General features: G+C 46.5%; 1 protein-coding gene across 1 annotated transcript; it reads left to right on the forward strand.

Annotated features, from left to right (window-relative positions):
* Window positions 1-10206: 10206 nt before the first annotated feature.
* Window positions 10207-19528, forward strand: ANGEL1 (angel homolog 1). The gene is made up of 10 exons (XM_086462307.1): window positions 10207-10270; window positions 12027-12626; window positions 13159-13385; window positions 13996-14065; window positions 14485-14918; window positions 15612-15738; window positions 16650-16760; window positions 17515-17584; window positions 17993-18156; window positions 19002-19528. The coding sequence occupies exons 1-10, from the start codon at window positions 10207-10209 to the stop codon at window positions 19169-19171; spliced, it is 2037 nt and encodes a 678-aa protein (XP_086318433.1). The 3' UTR covers window positions 19172-19528.
* The last annotated feature ends 229 nt before the right edge of the window (window positions 19529-19757 follow it).

Genomic DNA, 19757 nt, shown 5'->3' on the forward strand with positions numbered 1-19757 from the left:
TAATAAATTAAGTTACCAAGCATCTGCCTCAGGAGCTGTCCTCCCTTCTCAGAGAACTCATTGTGGCTGAGGTCCAGCTCCTTCACTCTCCTTGAAGAGAGATGAATGTGCAGAGACAATGAGATCTTCCAGCCAGCTGCAACCAGATGCCATGCCAAGGCCCCCACGTGAGGATGAAAGAGAGGGATATCAGACGCACTGAAATCTTCAGTGCAAGGGAGATCATCAGCACAGAGATTGCAGCACTGTGTGTCCCAAAACAAAGCTTTGTCAGGCATATAACATCACGGTGATTATCTTCCCAAAACAGCAAAAGCAATGGGGCTTTGTGTTGTGCAAACTTCCCTTACACAGCTCATGTCTGGCCTGCAACACATCCTGCAACTCTGTTCCTGCCCCTGTTTCACTCCCACCATTGTACTCTGACCAAAAGCACTTTCTGATACCAGGTCAAGGCCTTGCTTCAGGGCAGCTTCTGGTGCTGCCAGATGATGCAGAGGCTTTGAGACAGGAACTAACCAGAGAAGTCGAGCATCTTATTTTTACTACAGAATTGCAAAATTATATGAAGTTGGGTTACTTACGCTTCTTGAAAATTTTTTGTCACCCAGATGTCATTCTGTTGTTCTGTTACACAGTCCTGAAGGTTTGTTTCTCAGCCAGCCTCACACAGCTGTCCTGAGAAAATGTTAACGCAGTCCATCCGGCTCTGTGTCCTCCCAGCCGCTCTCATTTCTGAAGTAAGCAAGAGGCACTTAGCAGAATTATGCCAGGAAATCATGTGGGCATTGCCAAGTGAAATTATGCCAAGTGAGTAGCAACTTCAAGATGAGGAGAGTCTGTTACACAGCCAGGGCTGCAAATGACCTTGGATTTCAGGTAACTCACTATTAATGCATCAGCAAACTATGGCACAGTCTCTCCTCCAAAGCTGTTTCCTGGGGAAGAAAAGTATGTTAACAGTGTGCTGATCTCTCCCTTGGTGCTGTGCTGGGGTCTGCAGGAAGCTGTGCTTTTAGGTGGAACCGCTAGTTAATCACAGCCTATATCTGGCTGTAAGAAGTTAGTCACTATTGCATTTTGCTCCATAGAGTAGAATTACCCCAAGGCGTGGGAGATACTCCAGCAATTACCTAAGTTTCTCATAAGGGACTGGTTTTCAGAGGCGCTGGAGATTGAGCAGGCCAAGTATTTAATCACAGCACTATAAATCTAGATTTCCACTGTTACTCTGGGTTCTGAGACATAGCTGAGAGATTGATTTTGCCTGTAGACTGACCAATGTTCTCAGGATGAGAGACTGTAATGCAACACATGTTATTTCACTTCCACTGCCACCACTGTTTGTGTGCATACAGCCTACCTGAGAGCCGAAGAGCATGGAGGTAGGACATGTTATCCAAAAGCAAACTGGCAATGACTTCAGGTCCTGCTGTGTCTAGATGGTTACTGGAAATGTTCTGGAAGGAAAGAAGGGAGGATAAGAAGAATGAGTCCAAAGAATGAATCAGCTTTATTGTCTTCTTAATGCCCAAGATATCAAGGGAATAATTCAAGACGAGCAATATGAGAAATGTCAGCCAGACAGTAATAGTAATTAACATGTGACTTATATGTGTGTTTAACCTTGTATCCTTCCTAACAGGAATAAAGCCCTAGAGCCATCAGTTTCACATGGGTCTTTGTCTTCAGTGAACCAAGAGGCATTTGGCCAAGAATCTTTTCTTCCAGTGTAACACAGATCCCATGGCGTATCAAAATGCATTTTGTATACCCCAGTTTCAAATTGAAGGAACATTCCTACCAGTTCATATCTGAAAGTTTTGCATTATTCCCTTAATCTATTTAGAAAAGTTTCCCCATGTCATATTGGAGAATGAAAGTTCCTGACCAGAACATGTTTTTTTTTCATTGGCTAAGCATGAACTAGAAAGACTTAGTTATGGTAATTATTGTCACATCTGCAAATGAAGAGAACAGTTCCAGACTCACCAGACTGCCATCACATGCACTCTTCTGCTTTTCAAAAGATTGTACTTCTTAAAAGTAGAACAGCATAAAATATCATGACTTTTGTTAATGTTTATAAATACAGTGGGTAGGACTTTCTGTTGCTTTTTGCCAGCCCAGAGACCTAGGTTCAGATCCAAGCTCCACTTCAGGCATCTTGGGCTTGCACATTGCTGAGTGTAGCACATCCCAATGCAGAACCCAGATTGGGGGATACCAATCCCTCCAGCCCTACCTCTGGCCCTCTAGGGGTTAGGAGCACTGGAGACTTGTGTCCCATGGAAGAGCATCAGTTTGCTCTTGGGGGTAACTCCAGCAAAGGCCAGCAATTGCCACACAAAACTTTCTTGTGCAGGGGATTAGAAACATTAGGGATGCTCAGAGCTCCTGTGGGGAAGATACATGACTTTTTCTCCCATACTCTGTACTCAGTGATGGCTTTCAGGCCTGAGCAAGGCTTAAAATGCCTATGGTTCTTGAAAACAGTGGCCCTACTCTTACTGGCTACTCACTGCCAGAGCATTAGCAATGGCTTTGACACCTTTGAGTCCTAGACCATGGTGGTTCAGGTTTATATAAGGCTTGGCCAAGTTCTGAATAGAGTGTGAGACAGGCACCACCTTCATCAGCCTGCATGCTTCCAAGTACAGCTTGGAATGCCTGTAAGGCCTTCTCAGGCTCTATGGAGAAAAAGTATAGTGATGAGTGGTGCATTCAGTGTCCTTCCTTCACTTTTAAATAAATTAACTAACTTAACAAAATTACGTAACACTATGCAACAACAGCAGGGTTTTACTCTTAAAGGGTTATCATCACCTGGTTCTCCCCATCTCTTTATCCCAGACCTCCAAGAGTTAATGTATTCTCCTTGCTTCTCCATTTGGCATCCAGTGACTTGCTGCAGCTTCTCACCAGTCTGCAATGTGACTGAACCTTTCTTGGTGTAATTGAGAATTCTTGACATCAGGCAAAAAAATTTTATATATTTTTTTTTAAATCTTAATTGGAGCATGCAGCTGATATTGCCAGCAGACCTAGGGCAGCTCAGAACATTTTGGCTTACAACCAGCAGAAAGAATCCCAGCATTCTCATCTTGGCCATTGGGTGTTGTTGACACAGCTGCAGTGAGACATATCAGTGCAGCTGGCAGCTGTATTTCCACAAAAACCTGTCATTTGGAATTCCTTCATCGAACCCCGTACTTAGAGCTCATATTTCTCCATGTTGTTATATGCTTTCAGTGGTCTGACCTCAAGACCAATTCCCTTCTCATCAAAGCCATTTTCCAGTTCAATCTGAGACCTCTAACAAAACAGTCTTTTGTTCTGGCATTCTTATGGGTTTTGATTTTTCTTCCGTTTATAACAAGTGAAAAAGTTCTCATCCTAAATTATGGACAAACTCTACTGTTACAAAAATGAGTGCAAGACTTCTTGAGCCAGAGGACTGAATTCACTAGGCAGAAGATAAGACGAGAGCCACCAGAAAAGTCTAGGACAGTTGTGGCAAGCCTATGGTACGCAGACCGCAATTGCTATGGAGTGTTTCATCAGGAGCGCACAAACAAGGCCTAAGTCCCTGGTTTCAGCTAGCTGCTCCTGCTGCCCAGGTAGTGGGCTGGTCTGGTAGTGTTGGTTATTAAGGCCTAGAGGAAAGAAGGAAAAAAGGAATAGGCATGGTATATAGAAAGCAGTTGAAGGAAGATGCTTGACATCAAAGAGAGAGAGGGAAATTCATCCCCCTTCACCTTTATCAATTGACAGATTACATGTTATCAGGACCCTGGCATGTGTGGCCTGTGTGGCCTTCTCTGCTGGGGCATCAGCCAGCGACACAGACTCTGGAGACTCACTGATTTCAGACGTCTCTTCGTTCTGGTCTGCCATGAAACCAGCCAGATTCATTTTGTCAATGCAAACCCAGCAGAGATGTGACTCTCTGGATGTGATAGGCCTCCCTTTGCTCTCACTGAAGCCTGAACCTGTCTTCAACATGCTGCAGATGCACTCCTTCCCCAGCCCCACTTTGTGCCCACTGCTCCCTGTACATTGTACACATGCATTGCTGGCCCTGGTGTGGGGATGGGCTCACTCTGGGGCTACAGATCTGCGGACCAGCTGTGGCTTGGCAGCTTTTGGAAAGAGCCTTTCCCAAATTCTGCAGCCCATGTGTGAGGGACTCGCAGTTCTCCTGCATTAGGTCTTTGTTCCCTCATGAGCTGCCTTTCTCCCCTTTCTCAATTTCTGAGCCCACCAGGCAAAGGAAATTTCCCCTCTTCATCACATTTCCCTACAAACCTACAAGCCAAACCCATACCGGTTCCTCCTAGCTCTCCTGAACTGACACACTTCCCCAGGCATGGGCAGGATACTGTTGGCTGACTTTGCAATCAGGCTGGGAATGCTTTGTAGTACTCTTCAAGCATGGCAGAAGAGAAAGTATTTGAATGCTATTGTATATTGGGACAGAGTGTAACTAGACCCCCTGGAAGTGATACACCTTCTCTTACCTACAATTCTTATTTATTTTATAGTTAAGAGAGAAGGAGAATTTGGAAAATTCCTTTTTAAGAGGAATAAATGCATAAAAAAATAATGAAGAGTAATTTTTCAAAAATAATTTCTGGCTAGTAACATAATACATGGGGGTTTTTTCCTACTCTGAATCTTCCTTTTCATTCCCTGTTCTTACTACCTACTTCCCTTACTCCTTATTTCCTTTTAGAGCTCCAGGCTATTGACCCGTAATTTTGTACCCTACTTAGGTGTCAGTTAGCACTGATGTGTGAGGTGGAGCTTGCAGTTTGGCTGTTCATTCACACTTGTGTGAAGGAAAGACTGGCCAGCTGGCACCCACATCACCACCGCATTTCAACCAGTCCTGCAGCTGCAGCTCCTTCATTAAGACCTTTTCCTTCTGCCAGACTTTATTAGTTCAAATGATAGGTTTACTTGCATTACTTTAGTGCTAGAAAGACAAAAGAAAGGGTAAAAGTAGGTCTAAATCCCATGTCAAGAACTCATGAGATAAGTAGAACCAAAGATTTGGGACAGTATGACAGTACCCACTGATCCTCTTTGCTTAATGGCCCTACAGTGCTGGACATCCTGATAGAAGTAAACTTCCCACTCTGCTGAACAGACTGTCTATGCTATACAAAAGCATCCAGACTTTATCATCACCCAATAACATGGCTGTCATGTGCCCACTACGTCAGCCACTGCTGCAGTGGGTGGGCTGAGACTTCTGAGGCAGATCCAGAAGTGGCCCCTGCGCTCCTGTGGAGCTGTAGAAGTTGGCACTGATACAGATGATAATACTGTCCTTCAAGCAGAAATTTGAAAAGAACTGAATCATGATTATTGGTGTTAAAACAAATGCAGTGGAAAGTGATGGGTCCTTTATCACCCTCTCCTTTCCCCAGGTGTTGGGGATGCAGACGCAGCTTTCTGGTCAGCCTCCCTCATGCAACAGCTTGCACCAGTCACAAACCACGAGCAAAGATGGGAGTTCACTCCATGGTTTGATGCACGACTTGTGAGGGGTGCATCCAGATAACTGCAAATCCCTTCTCTCATGCTAGGGTAAAGATGCCTGTTCTCTGGGTATGTTGCTTTATGTTGTCCCCTCATTTGTGTTGTACAAATATTCAATAAATCACATTAGCAAATTACTGTTCAGTAGCTCTGTGGACTAGAGAAAATGCTTATCTTTTGCCTAGTATTGCAACAAGGTCCTAGTTCATGCTGCTAAACTAATGAAGTGGTCTCTCTTAGAATCACTAGTGATGGAGGTAAAGGTCAGAGGAAAATTTTAATGAATTGTTCTTTGCCAGGATAAAATCTAATTGATGTATCCTAAGGAATTTCAGCTGTGAAAGGAAGCTATCAAGACTGTCCTCACTTCTTTCTCTCTGAATGTCTGGCATAAGACATATATGAGAATAACAGCTCAACTGGGGCAACTCATGAAATTGATCATAGCATTTTGCAGTAGGCAGACAAAATGATACTAATGTAAACAGTCAAATATAAGCATTTTGACAACATTTTGCCTCAGGAATAGGGTAGGATTAACAATTATGCCATTCTCCTTGCTGCCACTGTCAGTCAAATTCAGTCAGCATTTTCCCCATAATTATTTAACCCAGTATGTAAGTAAAATGGCAGCCAACTATTAACTGACCAGGTATTTCCCAGTGATAGTATTTTTTGAGTTAATACTGTCAAAACCCTGTAAGAAATACTAATTTGAATATAATTGTTTGGGCTTGAGAGCAGGTAATTAATTTTGTCAGATCCCCACACTTAAGGAGTGAAGGTTTCAAGAGTTCATAGCCAAGAACAGACACCTTGTTTGCAGAAAAGCTATCTAAAAGGGACTAATCCCAAATAGGCAATAAATTATTATTGCTGGATCAGAAAAACATTCCGAGCTACCTTTACAGAAAAAATAAGAAAGAATACTTAGACAAATGTAATTTCGAAACAATGGGAAATATCTAATAAAGGATCTCATCTATTAGAACAACTATTAGGGAAAATTATTAAGTAACACTTCATAAATTGCATTATACTCTATATAAATACAGAAGAACAAGAAACAAAGAGGGAAGTTGTCCCATGTATCTGACTACCTTACAGTAATTGCATTATGAAGAAAATAAGAAATTAATTTGTAATGACTAAGTGACAGGCCAAAGGAGGCTTTGAACTTCGAGAGGAACCACTATGCTAAGCTAGGAAGTCAGGCAAAAATGCTGCGAGCAGACCCAGAGCCTGACTCTGCTGTGTGCAAGCACAGCCTGACAGCAGCAGGTTCAGAAAACTCTTCTGCCCCTCATGCCCTGCTTGTCCTTCTGGGCCATGCGGGGCTCAAACAGGATCTGGTCTCACAAGGCGCTGAGCTCCGACACCTCCTGTGGGCATTAGGGGCAGCTGGGCGGAGTTGCTTGGACGCTGGTACTGGCAAGCCCTCTTCTGATGCGTTTCGGTTTTCCCAAGCTGCTCCTGGATGGCAGCTCCCATCTCTGGGCACTGGCACCCTGGATCCCTGTTCACCACCTTTATTCTCATTGCAGCCTGGCCTGGGGAAGGGAAGCCTTCCCACCTGGGGATCAGCCTGCTGCAACAGCAGTCCTTCTTGGGTGCTGGCGATTTTCCTGTGGCCATTTCTGACTATTTCTGAAGTGAGTTTGCTAGTAACTAAACACCACACCTGCGTCCTTCTCAGACTCATCCTCCATGTCACCACCAGTGAGTGGTGGGTTCCTTTACTTTTTCTCTTCTGTGAATGAGGAGTTCACAGCCACCTCGTAGACCCTATAAGCTCCTCACACCTACACACAAAAAGCGCAGCTGCTTGGTCATGATTAAAACATCTCCAGGAGGAATAGTGCCACTTAGAAGATCTGTGTTCTTGATTTATACTGCTTATGAACAGGAGAATCCCATTTCTTGCTTGCAGGGGCTGGCCTGGTGTCATGAGAAAGCCCTGTGGAGCCTGCAGCTGCCTTGTCCCCTCATCTTGCCTTTCTGTGACCTCACCTGCACCTTCCAACTCCAAAGGGTGACATTCAGTGCTGGAAACCCCATTGCTCTGGGATCTCATCGGCTCCCGGTAACTGAGAAAAGAACAGCTGTGGTTTTGGCTGTGAACCCCCCACCAGACGCATCAGAGAGTCGTGCCAGGCTGCTGGTAAGAATCCTCCTCTCCTTTGAGTGCGTATTCCAGTTCGTACAATTTCATGAGAAAGCCAGACTGCAGCAGTTATAGTCTTAAAGGAGATGAGGATGGAAGGAGTGTATTTGCCTTATTAGTCTTGAACAGATTCAGACTTCTCTACTGACAAATTCCCGGTACGTTCTGTAATAAAGTGTGGCTTGTAAACTTGCCAGTGCTTAACGGGGCCTTGAATCAAGTACTCATTCATCCCACCACTACTGTCGGTGCCAAAATTCATTCAGTGCTTATCACTGTACATCTTTTATACTGAGGACTTTGTGACCTTTCCTAAGGGTTTAAAACCAAAACTGTAACAGAAGAGGCTTTCTGATAAAGGTTGAGCAAAACTAATACATACATTTAGAAATCTTTCCATTATGGACAATGCTTAGAGAACATAATCTCTAGTACAGATTTTGAAGTTTATGTAGACTGCATAGTGTAATATGGACTATACAGAGAGGAAGGAAAAGTCTTATTTCCCCAAGGACAGACTATTTTTAGCAGTTTTATTCCCCTAGGTTCTACATAAACATCTCAAGTAGTCCAGTCATTAGAGACCATGGTAGGGTTATATTTGGATATAGAACAAAATGCCACAAAAGCCAGTGGAAGGTTTGACCCTGAAGCAGAGGACTGTTGTCAGCTTTGATTTTATTGCCAAAGTTTGTAAATATTTTTTCTAGTGTAGGCCAAACAACTGTGGCTGTCCGGATACTCGCTTGTTGTGGCACTGGCTAACATTCTTCTCTGATTTCAGTCTGATTGTCCTGATGTGGATTGGGTCTGAAGTGACTTTCTTAGATCTTTCCTTTTAAAGATCAGCCTTGTTTCAAATGCCCAAACATTGGAACAGGCTGCCCAGGGAAGCGGTGGAGTCACCATCCCTGGATGTGTTCAAAAAACATGTCGATATGGCACTTGTAGACATGGTTTAGTGGGCATGGTGGTATTAGGTCAATGGTTGGACTTGATGATCTCAGAGGTCTATTCCGACCTAATGATTCTATGATTCTATGATTAATGTTGCAGATCCTTCCTCTGGAGAACACCCTCCATCTTCTGACTAGAAACCAACGATGGTTTCCAGAGGTTTGCCTACTGCAGCAGGAGATGGGAAACCACGGTCCAGTTCTGTGCTTTGCCAGACATCTGTGGGATTTGAAACAAATCACTGCATCTATGGTCCGTGATGTTTTATAACTGGGGATTTGAAAATGAGACTAGTGGGATTATTATTTGTATACGTTATAATATCAGCTCAGATCCTAGCTGTGGACACCCATTGTGATGATCACCATACACAAATAGTGTAAGAGGCAGGTTGTCCCTCAAAAAGTGTTTCGTCTGAGCATAACTCATGAGACAGCAGCTGGTCAGCATCAAGGGAGCAGTTTGGCAGCACCCGTCAGCGCAAAAGGCAGAGATGACATGAGTCTTGACTTCATTGCAAGTGCCCATCTTAAGACAGTTTGGAAGAAGGCTACCAAGATCACACATTAGAAGTGTGTATTTGGTGTAGAAAGCTGTAGCAGTGCTCAGTTCGGTCTGTTTGCTTTTAGATGTTGTGCACGCTCAAATATGGAATGAAGCAAAAACATTAAAAATGTGGACTTCAACCAGGACTTCTCTTTTCGTATCTGGTTTCAAATGTAGTGGGTCTTAACTTGCAAAGGACACAGTGTGCTCACAGCCAGGCGAGAGGGAGCGATTCTGCAGAGCTGTGATGACCTGTGAGCAGCACATGGAAGGAGAGCACGATCCTGTGCTGGGATTTCACCCACCCCCAATGGCGTTTGTCCACATACAGGCTGCGCTCTGCAAAACGTTGGCTATCATCAACTGTGCTTGCAAAGCCAGTGTAATGATTAATTCATCTGGAGCAAACAGGACTTTAGTTGCATCGTGGATTTACAGGGGAAAAAAAATCCTGGAAATTTCCCTTTCTGTTTGGATTTCCAGAGAACGGGGGGGGGGGCGTGGTGGTGGTGAAAACTTTTGTTTGGAAACACGACTTTTAGGGCGCCGGGGCCAGAAAGCTGCCGTCTCCCCGCTTAAGGCCACAACGCCTGACCCCCCCCAACCCAGCAGCGCTGCCGGGCCCCGCCGTACGGTCCGGCCGGCTACTGGGCCCGGCCTCGCCCCGGCCGCGCTCCTGCCCCACAGCGGGGCGGGCACGGCCCCACCCCGCCCGGGGCCGCCCCGCTGGGGCCGTCCCACCCGTCGGCCGCGGCCTCGCGGGACGGACGGTCCCGGAGCAGCGCGCCAGGAGGGCCAGGCCCGAGCCGGCCCCCAGCCCGTGCGGCGCGGCGGCCCAGCGCGGTGCCGGCCCGGCACGGTGAGTGCCTGCGCGGCGCCGGGCCTCAGACCGAGGCCGCGCCGTAAGGTCGCTGCTGAGGCGGGGCCGGCGCGTCGCGTCGTCTCACTGGGGCCGGGCCGGGGGCGGTGGAGGCCGGGCCGCGCTGGGCGGTATGATCGGCACCGTGCTCTGCTACGTGCTGCTGCCGGCGGCGCGGCTCCTCCGGGCCCTCCGAGGTAACCCGGCCCCGGGCGGGCAGCGGCGGGGGCCGGGCGAGCCGGCGGCGGGGGGCCGGAGGGGCGGGGTGCGGGTGCCCCTCGCCTCCCCCCGCCCCGGCCTGGGGAGTGCGGCCGAAGGGGCCTCGGCGGCTGGAGCCAGGGTCGTCCCGGCTGCACCCCGAGTCCCTCGCCCTGGGCAGCAGGGGAGGCGGGCAGGTGGGGCCTGGGGCTGCTGCCCGAGGTGGCGTGGGCACTTGTGCCGGGCCGGGGCTGCTCACCCCCGGGGCTGCGCGGGGGGCTGGGTTTTTGGAGGAACCAGTTGCCGACTGTGGTGCTGCAGTGGCAGATTGCGATCTGCGTGGAGGCCCGAGCCTGCTGCCCCAGACCTGCGCTGCGGGTTTCGGGAGATCTTTGGAGATGGGCTGCTCTGAGGTCTGTGACTCCCCAGGGACCTGCGAGTGACTCACGGATGGACTCTTGCTTTGCGTGCATCCATATTGCACTTAGCTCCCTAGATCCTGCTGCTGCTTCGTAGCCCTTGGTGACTGTGCTGATGTAAAGCCACCTTCCTGCCTGAACCTGTCCCCAGGCCTGTAGCAGCCACTGCCATGCTGTGGTCATAGTGAGCAGCTAGCTGGCTCCTCTCGAATTCAGCTCTTATCCTGTAGTAACAGCCTTTTGTAACAGCCGTGCCTGGCTAGTGGTGTGCAAAAATATTACCTTGGTGCATTGGTGTCTCTGACGTTTGTGAACTTAATTACAAAACTACAGAGATGAGTATGGTTCTTAAAGCTCCATTTCGGACACATACAGAAAGCTTTGACAGGAAAGATACATGGATGTTGCTGACTACTGTATGTTACTGCTCTGGCTGACTGTCACAGGGATACAGTAGAGAAAAAGTGATTTGTAAACCACAGAAATTGCTAGTCGACAGTAGGGACTGGTGTCTGTGCAGAATTCATAGCAAAATGTAAATGCTGTCATCTCTTACATGGATATAAATGAAAAGAGTCCCTATCTTTTTCTGTTTCACCCCACCAATATTAGTATATTCAAGTATTACATTAACAGCAGGGTTTTTTAAATTTTTTATCACAGTTGTCAGTCATCAGGTGATCTGTAATTCTTACGAGGACTACTTCTGTGCATATATTCTTTCTAATAAGGCATTTAACTGTGCATGCTGGTCCCTCTGTGTCTTTGTTTTTCATCTCTTAATATCAGAACAGCTTTTCTTCTACAACACATTCTTGTGATCTGTTTGATCCTCTTAGCTGAGCGCTACTTTCTTACTCGATCCCTGGAAAGAAACTTGCTCCAAGTGGTCATCTATAAGAGCTTGACTTAGCCCATGCACCTCATCGGCTAACTTCTACAGACTGTGCCTTTGCATGGGCTGCTGAGAGATGATAGTTTCTACATGGCCTTTTAGCTTGGCTGACTGGCTGTGGCGCTGCGTAAGTTAGAGTTGCATTCACAGAATCACAGAATGTTAGGGGTTGGAAGGGACCTCGAAAGATCCTTGGAGTTGGTAAAGCCGTTGCCATCCTGTACAGTTTCGGTGACTTTGACTAACATAACTAGAATTGGACTGGGGCCTAGCATTCAGGAGGAGGCAGGGCAAGTTATTCAGAGAAGTAATTTGTTTGGGTTGCTAGACTGAATGGTTGTATTGCACAGAGTTACAGTAAATGCATAGGAAAAAGAAAAGAGTGAGTGAGAAGGGATTTCCATCTGTCTTATGATGGTTTTGTTTGTTTTTAAATGGCAGATGCTTTCTTTACGTGTCGAAAGAATGTGTTTCTGGCGAAGAGCACGTCCACCCAGATAGAAGGCGTCTTTGCTGCAACCAGAGGAAGGTCGGTCCCAGAAGAGCAAGAAGCCCTTCTCCAGCAGTGGTTGGAGGAAGGAGCAGGGAATTTGCCAGCCAGTGAGAGTGCTCCAGCAGTGGGGAAAGTATCAGTTACGCTCACTAGTGACTGGTTAGAAGGTTCAGAGCTATTGATGACTAGCCTCAGTGACCTGAATTCGGCTCCAGAAGTCGGCCGGTGTGCTGGTCAGCAGCTCACAGAGCTACATGCCTTGGCTTCTTCAGAACCGCAAGATCATGCAGTGACTGAATTGGCAAAATTACCAGCAGAGGAAACAGTGGCTGTAGCAGGCAGTGCCCCTTGGGCAGCTGTGGTGCCACAGACAGATCACCCAATAGCTGGCTGTGCCACTATCAGTGTAGAAGTGCAGCATGAAGACCCAGCTGTGCTGGCCTGGAGTTTACCACGTGATGCAGAGACAATGCCAACGGTGCCCTCAGCCCGGCCCATTCAGGATACGGTACAGTTTTGTCCTCTCCCGACAGAGGTACCCTACCATGGTCAGTAGTAACAGCTCTGAATCTAATGTTCGGTTTGGGATTTGCATTTGTGGTGAATGTGGTCAGGTTATTGTGTCTGGGCTTGCTGTCAGTAAGACACTGATTGTGTCTGTCCATGCAGAATATGACAGGATCTCCTAGTGAAAACTATAAAGTGAGTTTTTGCTGAGGGAGGGCTGGTGACAGCTAGTAGTCTCTGTGCTATTAGGCTGTCGGGTCTGAACATCAACATATGTTCATTTCCCAGGAACTGTTCCCAAGTGCTGGCTTTATAATATAAAAAGCACCCAAAAGCTGGTCAAGTGTGCCAGTATGCTTGACTCTGGTCTTCTGTTATGCCATCGCCATTGACAACAATCCAAAGGCATCCAAAAGGAGCACCTGGAAACCAGAGCGGGTGAGGGTTTGCTCAGAGGCTAGAACACCCTAGCTTAGAGAATGAGAATGGCTGTTTTCTGGATCCCAGGGGAACAGAAGTATCAGCAGGGTACCCAGCATGGCTGTAACTTGGCTTTTTGTCTCTTGCATATAGAGATTTTATGGAGAGACTGGGAGGATCTTTCTGTCCGGCCCTGTGTGCTAGAGCAGGTCTCGAAGAACACTCCTCTCTTTGAATTTCGAGTCATGTCTTACAACATTCTTGCCCAGGACCTGGTGGAGCAGGGCCTGGATCTCTATGTACACTGTCATCCAGACATCCTGAACTGGAATTACCGCCTTCCAAACCTTTTGCAGGAGATCCAGCACTGGGATCCTGATGTGAGTATGACTGAGCCCTTCCCATGTCAGTGTCACCAGAATTTGAATTCCTTGTCTGATCTAACAGGATGGGGGGGGGGGGGGGGGCAAAAAAGATGGGGGTATGTCCTAGGGAGATACTACCTGCTTGGTAACTGAATACTGATTCCTTTGAGAGTGTTTGAGGCCTTTTACATAAGGTTTTTTTGGTGTCTTATCTTGCTTTGATTGTCTTACTGTAGAAACTAGTCATGCTTTGATAGCAGGGCTTAACTTCTTTAAACAGCAGAAGTAGAGGAAGAAGAGATAATGTGTATTTGGGAAAGACCAGGTTTATAAGGCAGCACAGAAGAGGAAGCCTGCATAGAAGAGGATGTCATGACTTTCTCTATTCCTTGAGTCCTCTTTGTGTTGGTGAAGGATCTTCTGCCTTGTCACTGGAAAACTGAATGATAAGCTAATGTGACCCAGAAAGTTGTTACTCTCTAGAAAGTACAGGACAGAGTTGCAGTGATGACCATTCTGGTTGCAGGGTTGGTATGTGAGTGCACTTTTCCGCTTTCTTCCTTCCCCAAAACAAGGTAACTAGCAAATACTGCTGGAGCGAGTGAGGTCTCTGCCTTCCTTCCAGGTTCTGTGTCTCCAAGAGGTGCAAGAGAACCATTACTGGGAGCAGCTGGAACCAACGTTCAAGGAGATGGGTATGTCCTGCTTTCGTGTGTGTGTACCTCCAGCTCACGCTCATGGGACTGGCCAAGCAGTGCTCCTGCTTAACGTCTTCAAAGCACTCAGTCTTGAGAGAGCTCTTCCTGTTTGTTGGGTGGCTGCTGGCCCTACTTCTGAACTGTCTGCCTAGACCTTTACCCTTTCTTTAGTAATTGATCTTTCTCAGAGTTGACAGTTCAGAGTAACAAAACTGAGAGGGTCCTAGGAGAACAAGAAGAGAGAAAATACCCTCAATGATAAACTGTGATTACTGGAACAGAACTGGTTATAATGCTGGACGCAAATGTAGTAGGAACCTCTTCTGCTGCACAGACTTGCTGAACTCCCCAGCTGATGGGAGGAGCCTGAGGTAGTGACTGGATAAACCTTTTAATAGGCAATGGTTTCTTTTCAGGCTTTGCATGCTTCTATAAACGGAGAACCGGGACGAAGACAGATGGCTGTGCAGTGTGCTATAAGCACAGCAGGTTTCAGCTGATCAGCCTCAGCCCCGTGGAGTACTTCCGGCCTGGCCTGGACGTCCTCAATCGGGATAACGTGGGCTTGGTGCTGCTGCTACAGCCTCTGCTCCCGGAGGGCCTAGGTCTGAAGGCAGTCAGTCCTTTGTGTGTGGCCAACACTCATGTGTTGTTCAATCCCCGGCGGGGAGATATCAAACTGGCCCAGATGGCCTTGCTCCTAGCAGAGATCGACAAGATTGCAAAAACTACTGAGGGCAGCTACTGTCCTGTCATCTTGTGTGGAGACCTTAACTCTGTACCTGATTCTCCACTCTACAAATTCATCAGGAACGGTGAACTTTCCTACCATGGGATGCCAGCCTGGAAGGTAGGTGCTAGCCAAAACGGGGATTGGGTAGCTCTTTAGTGCATGCTGCTAGAGAATGCATGGCTGCATTCATTCTCTCGTGAGGAAATAGTCCGCATACTGAATTCAGTTATTCAGCAGTCTTCCCCAATGCCTCCAGCACTGCTGGGGAAAGAAGTGGACAAAAGTATGTGTGTTGTTTACACCACTGGTCTTCTGGTTTCTCTTAAGGCAGACCAGTGATAATAGACCACTTAATTTCAGATCCTGGTTCTCCCTTCCTATGGGATTTTTGTGCCTGGATGACTGGAAGTGTAGGGGAGTACAACTCCACCAAGACTTACTGAAATTTTATGTGGGTGTTTGATCTGAAAACAGTTTGAGATGGGCACCTATGCTAGAGTCTTTTGTGGTTACCTGTTACTGCGTCTCCGTGCTCACATACATCATTGGCTTTCAAGCTAAATCATCAGTTCAAGAATAGATACGTGCAAAGTATCTTGTCAGGTGACTTTTAGCTAATTGTATTCATCCCCCACAGCTGAAGGTTTATTATATCTGCACTGTATTCTGAATAGCTTAGTTCATGCCTTTCTGTGAGGGCATTCTCCTGTCTTGCTCTCGGCAAGTGTATGTATGTACATTGTCTATAGCCTGCAAAAGTTCTGCTCTGTGTTGCTGATGTTTCCTCTCCTGTTTCTGGCCTCCTTGCAGGTGTCTGGTCAGGAGGACTTTTCCCAACAGTTGTATTCACGGAAACTGCTGGCCCCACTGTGGCCAAGCTCACTGGGTGTGACGGACAACTGCCAATATGTCGCCCTGTGCCAACCAAAGAAACTAGGTGAGCTCTGGTGTGCACTGAGAAGAGGCGTTTGCTGAGGATGGACAGTTTGTGGTCCTTGCTGTCTCTCTGAGTAGCTTGGGCATGTGTTGCGTGAGGCACTTGGCCAAGGTTCTGTTCTTCTATCGATTTCCATGGTATATGAATTAAATTTAATTTTTCTGGAGTCTATTGCTGTAGACCAGTTTCTGCCATTTTCTTTCGCTATCCAGGAGCTGAATATTCCCCTACCAGTAACCATTGTTCTATGTATCTCTTTCCCAGACTTACGGTTTTGTGCAGTTGTAAACCATGTTCCTCAGCCACAGCTTTCGGTCGCTGGTGTTTGTGGGAGTGGTTTTGGGCAGTACTTGCACACCACTATTTGGAACCCAGTATTTGCACATCACTTCTAAGAGCCCACTTACGATCACGACTGTTCTCTACTGCCCTTAGAGAGGATTAAAAAAAAAAGAAGTGGGCTGTTTAGCCCACACTAAATAGCTTTTGTTGGAATCTTGAATGTAGGACTTGTATTCAGCCTGATCTCCAGAATTGTTTTTTCTTTCTCGGCAGACATTTCCTTGAGTTACATGCTAACTGATCTGCTTAAAAGTCCCTTGAACTTGTGGTGTCTCAGAGGGAGGGGACATTCTTAATTTGTTTCATCAAGGTGCTGACCGTGACTGTTGCATTAGCTAAAGGGATAGCAATAACTGTGCTCTGTTCTTCTACATTTACGCATCTGTTCTGTTCTACATTTAGCTTAAGTGATTCTCATTCTTGTGATATCAGAGTGCTTGGGCACAAAAACCTCTCTCAAACTAAAGAGGTTTAAGAGGTGTAAAGGTCTGAAAAGTATGCAGATGTTCCCTGGAGATGTGACTTTGCTGCAGTTATTTTCTTCTTTTAACTTAGATTTTTCTTTGCAGGCAGACATAAGTACAGCCGGGACTTCCTGCTCCAGTTTCGTTTTTGTGATGTTGCTTGTGAACGACCACCACAGCTGGTCCTCTTGGAAGGTGTGACAGATGCTAAACCAGGTATTAATGGGAGACTTTTCAGCTTGTGACTCTGCTAGCTCAATTTTGATGAAAACGTCAAGGTAATGCCTGATGAGAAAAAGGGAAGGCGGAAGGGTGCCTTCTGTGGCTGTGCGATTACTAATGGATACCGTGAGAGCTCAGAGGAGTACAGTCTTACCACACTGACTGTGCTGCTTGAGGTGCACTGAGATTCAGCCGCTTTTGGAGGCTGTTTCTTATAAAGTGAAATATATATTTTTTTAATTTTTTTTTCTGCTTCAGGAAGAAGACTGTAATGTTACAATGGCCACATCATAGATGTCTCTGGATGCTGCTACTGCCTCATCTCTGGGCCTTGTGTCATGGCTGGTTCTACCCTTTCCATTTCTCTTCTGCCCTCTCCATTTCTCTTCTGCCTTTCTAGATACTCTTTAAGTAAAGCGTAGGCTAAGGCGAATTGACTGTCATTGAAAGCAAAAGTTGAAGTATCCTGAGCTTTGATGATATTAAATGCTTTAAGGACATGTCCTTAGCAGGACAGAATATGACTTCTCACTTGTTTGCACTGATCTGCTCTCAGGATGTTCCTGTTAGTCTTAGAGCTGGGGTTTCCTTTGAATATTTTTCTTTAAGGTACCTGTGACTGGAAGCTATCTGCTCTTCTTGGGCAAAATGATTCATTTGGTCTCAGGAGAAGCGTCTCAGACTTTGAATGATCAGCCTGTTCCAGGATCTGTGTAGGTCTGGCTGGAATCTCTTTGCTTCTTTGCAGACCGCCCTGCACACTGGCCCAAGCCTGCTGCCATGGTGAAAGACACCGATCCCCAGCCATTCATCCCAAGGTAATTTGGTGCACCGTCAATGGCCCCACTCTTCAAGCCTGGTCTTGTTTTCCTGAGCACTGAAAATCTGGTTGAAGTAAAGACTGAAATAAATGTAAGTGTGGAAGAGAGTAAGGAGGGCTGTCTGGAAGAGCCAGATCCACCCAGGGTTGTCCGAGCAGCTGGGCGCTGTTCTGTCAGCATGGTGTTGGTGAGGTCAAGAATGAAGGGCATAGACAGGACTGGGTGTTGGAGACAAAGGAGGTTCAAAGTCTGCTTTGTCTTTGGTGTAAGTGGAGTCAGTAATTCTGAAAGACTGTCTTTTATCTGTTATCAGCAAAGGAACATCCAGCTTCAGCTGTGACTGCAGTACTGAACACTGCATCATTCTCTTTCCTTCCTTGGTAAACAGTGGCTGTTCATGTGCAGGTCTTCAGGCATTATCCAGCATGGCCTCAACCTGACCTCTGTCTACAGCCACTTCCTGCCACAGAGGGGACGCCCGGAGGTCACAACGATGCCCATGGGGCTTGGAGCCACCGTTGATTATATCTTCTACTCAGCAGAGCCTTTGGCAAATGGGAACAGGGGGGGTGAGTGTGGCACAGGTTTATCCCTGTGATGTTGGGAGAAGGCTGTGAGGCATGCTAGAATGCAGCTTGGTGTTGGGCAGTCCATTTCGTTAGCTGGGGTGGATCTGCAGGGTGTGACTTTGGCTGAAATGATGCACCAAGTGGAAGCAACATTTGCTTACATATCATGAGAAGACACTGTTTATCTTTGCTGTGGAAACACTAGGCTTAGGTTCATGTAGACTTTTGAGGAAGCTAGAACAGAGTGCATTCTATTCTTTTCTGTAAGTATCTTATTTGTGCTCCTGATAATAGGCAGTGCTGGGTCCTAAGTTAAAGGCTTGGACTTCTGGTCTGACTGAGACCACGCAGTGGCCTTAGAAGGTGGTGACTCATTACTTTACAATGGCACCACCTCTCTGCTACCTGAAACAGGAGTTATGGTTGATGAAAGAGAGCATGTAAATGCATCCAGGAACTGGGTCTGAGCTGGTTTGGATCATGTCAGAATCAGCTTTGGGGAGTAGGTTAGGAATGAAGAGATGAATTCCTCCTCAGGAGAGAATCTGAAGCTATTGCTAGGACTTAGTACCATGAAAGGAACTTACCATGTAAGCAATTGCCTGGCAAATTTAGTATATACTTGATTTCTGTGCCTCCAAGTATATGAAGCTGTTGAACAGCGGTGTTATAAGATGCTCGCTGCTTTCGTATCTAGGCTCAAAGGTGCTTGCAGTGTTTGTGCAGGCTGTTTTCGTTCGTCAGGGAAAGAATAGGAAAACATTGACAAGCATCCCTCTGTGAGTGTATAGTTAAATCTATAGCACTAGTCTCTGACTCATGTTTCTTTCCATTTTCTTTGTCAGGTCGAAGGCTCTACCAGGATGGAGCCCTGAAGCTGCTTGGCCGCCTTTCCCTTCTTTCTGAAGATGTCCTGTTGATGGCAAATGGCTTACCAAATCCTTTTTGTTTATCTGATCATCTCTGCCTGCTGGCTAGCTTTGGCTTGGAGATCTCCAGTCTCAGAGAGGGTTAGTGTTGGTTACCTTTCCCTAAAGAAAACCTGGTTTGAGTACAGCAGTTGAGGCTCTGGATTGTACAAACTGCTTGCAAGAAAACTCTTTTCCTTGTCATGCCCTGAAAGTCCCATTCTCCCCTCACACCCTCACAAAAAGCAGGGATGGGAGAGTTGGAGAGCATTTTGCATTGGTATTTTATGGGTCTCTGCCAACCTGATCTGTGTTCCTGGTGGGCTTCCAGTTTTATTCAGGCATTACCATCTCTTATGGGATCCTGGTTCCACTGCTTTATTTAGTAGATGTTTTAGTGCTGCGGGAACCAAGATAACTCCCATGTTTATTTGTCCCTGTGTGAGATCTTCAAAGAGCTGGGAAAGAGAGGGGCAACACTGCCTAATTCTGGTTAGTTAGTTGCTACCAAGGAGCCAGGGATGTATATCGCAATATTCTTTCGCACCAAAAGAATGGTTCTTTTAATTTCTCAGTGATAGTTTATGAAGTATGGTCCTTCCAGGACTAGTTGTCATGTTGCCTTTGAGAGTGTTGCCTCTGCTAACTGCTTGGAAATGGCTTTTACTTAATAATGCGTAAGGGCTGCTTTGC

This window comes from Leptosomus discolor, chromosome 3, assembly GCF_034619465.1.
Source record: "Leptosomus discolor isolate bLepDis1 chromosome 3, bLepDis1.hap2, whole genome shotgun sequence".
NCBI classification, from domain to species: Eukaryota; Metazoa; Chordata; class Aves; order Leptosomiformes; family Leptosomidae; genus Leptosomus; species Leptosomus discolor.

Excerpts from the sequence above, each read along its gene's own strand:
- ANGEL1 (XM_086462307.1), top strand. The coding sequence starts at position 10,207 with ATGATCGGCACCGTGCTCTGCTACGTGCTGCTGCCGGCGGCGCGGCTC. Across the intron at positions 12,627-13,158 it reads GACAGAGGTACCCTACCATG|AGATTTTATGGAGAGACTGG; the intron begins GTCAGTAGTAAC and ends TCTTGCATATAG. Across the intron at positions 15,739-16,649 it reads GTGCCAACCAAAGAAACTAG|GCAGACATAAGTACAGCCGG; the intron begins GTGAGCTCTGGT and ends TTTTCTTTGCAG.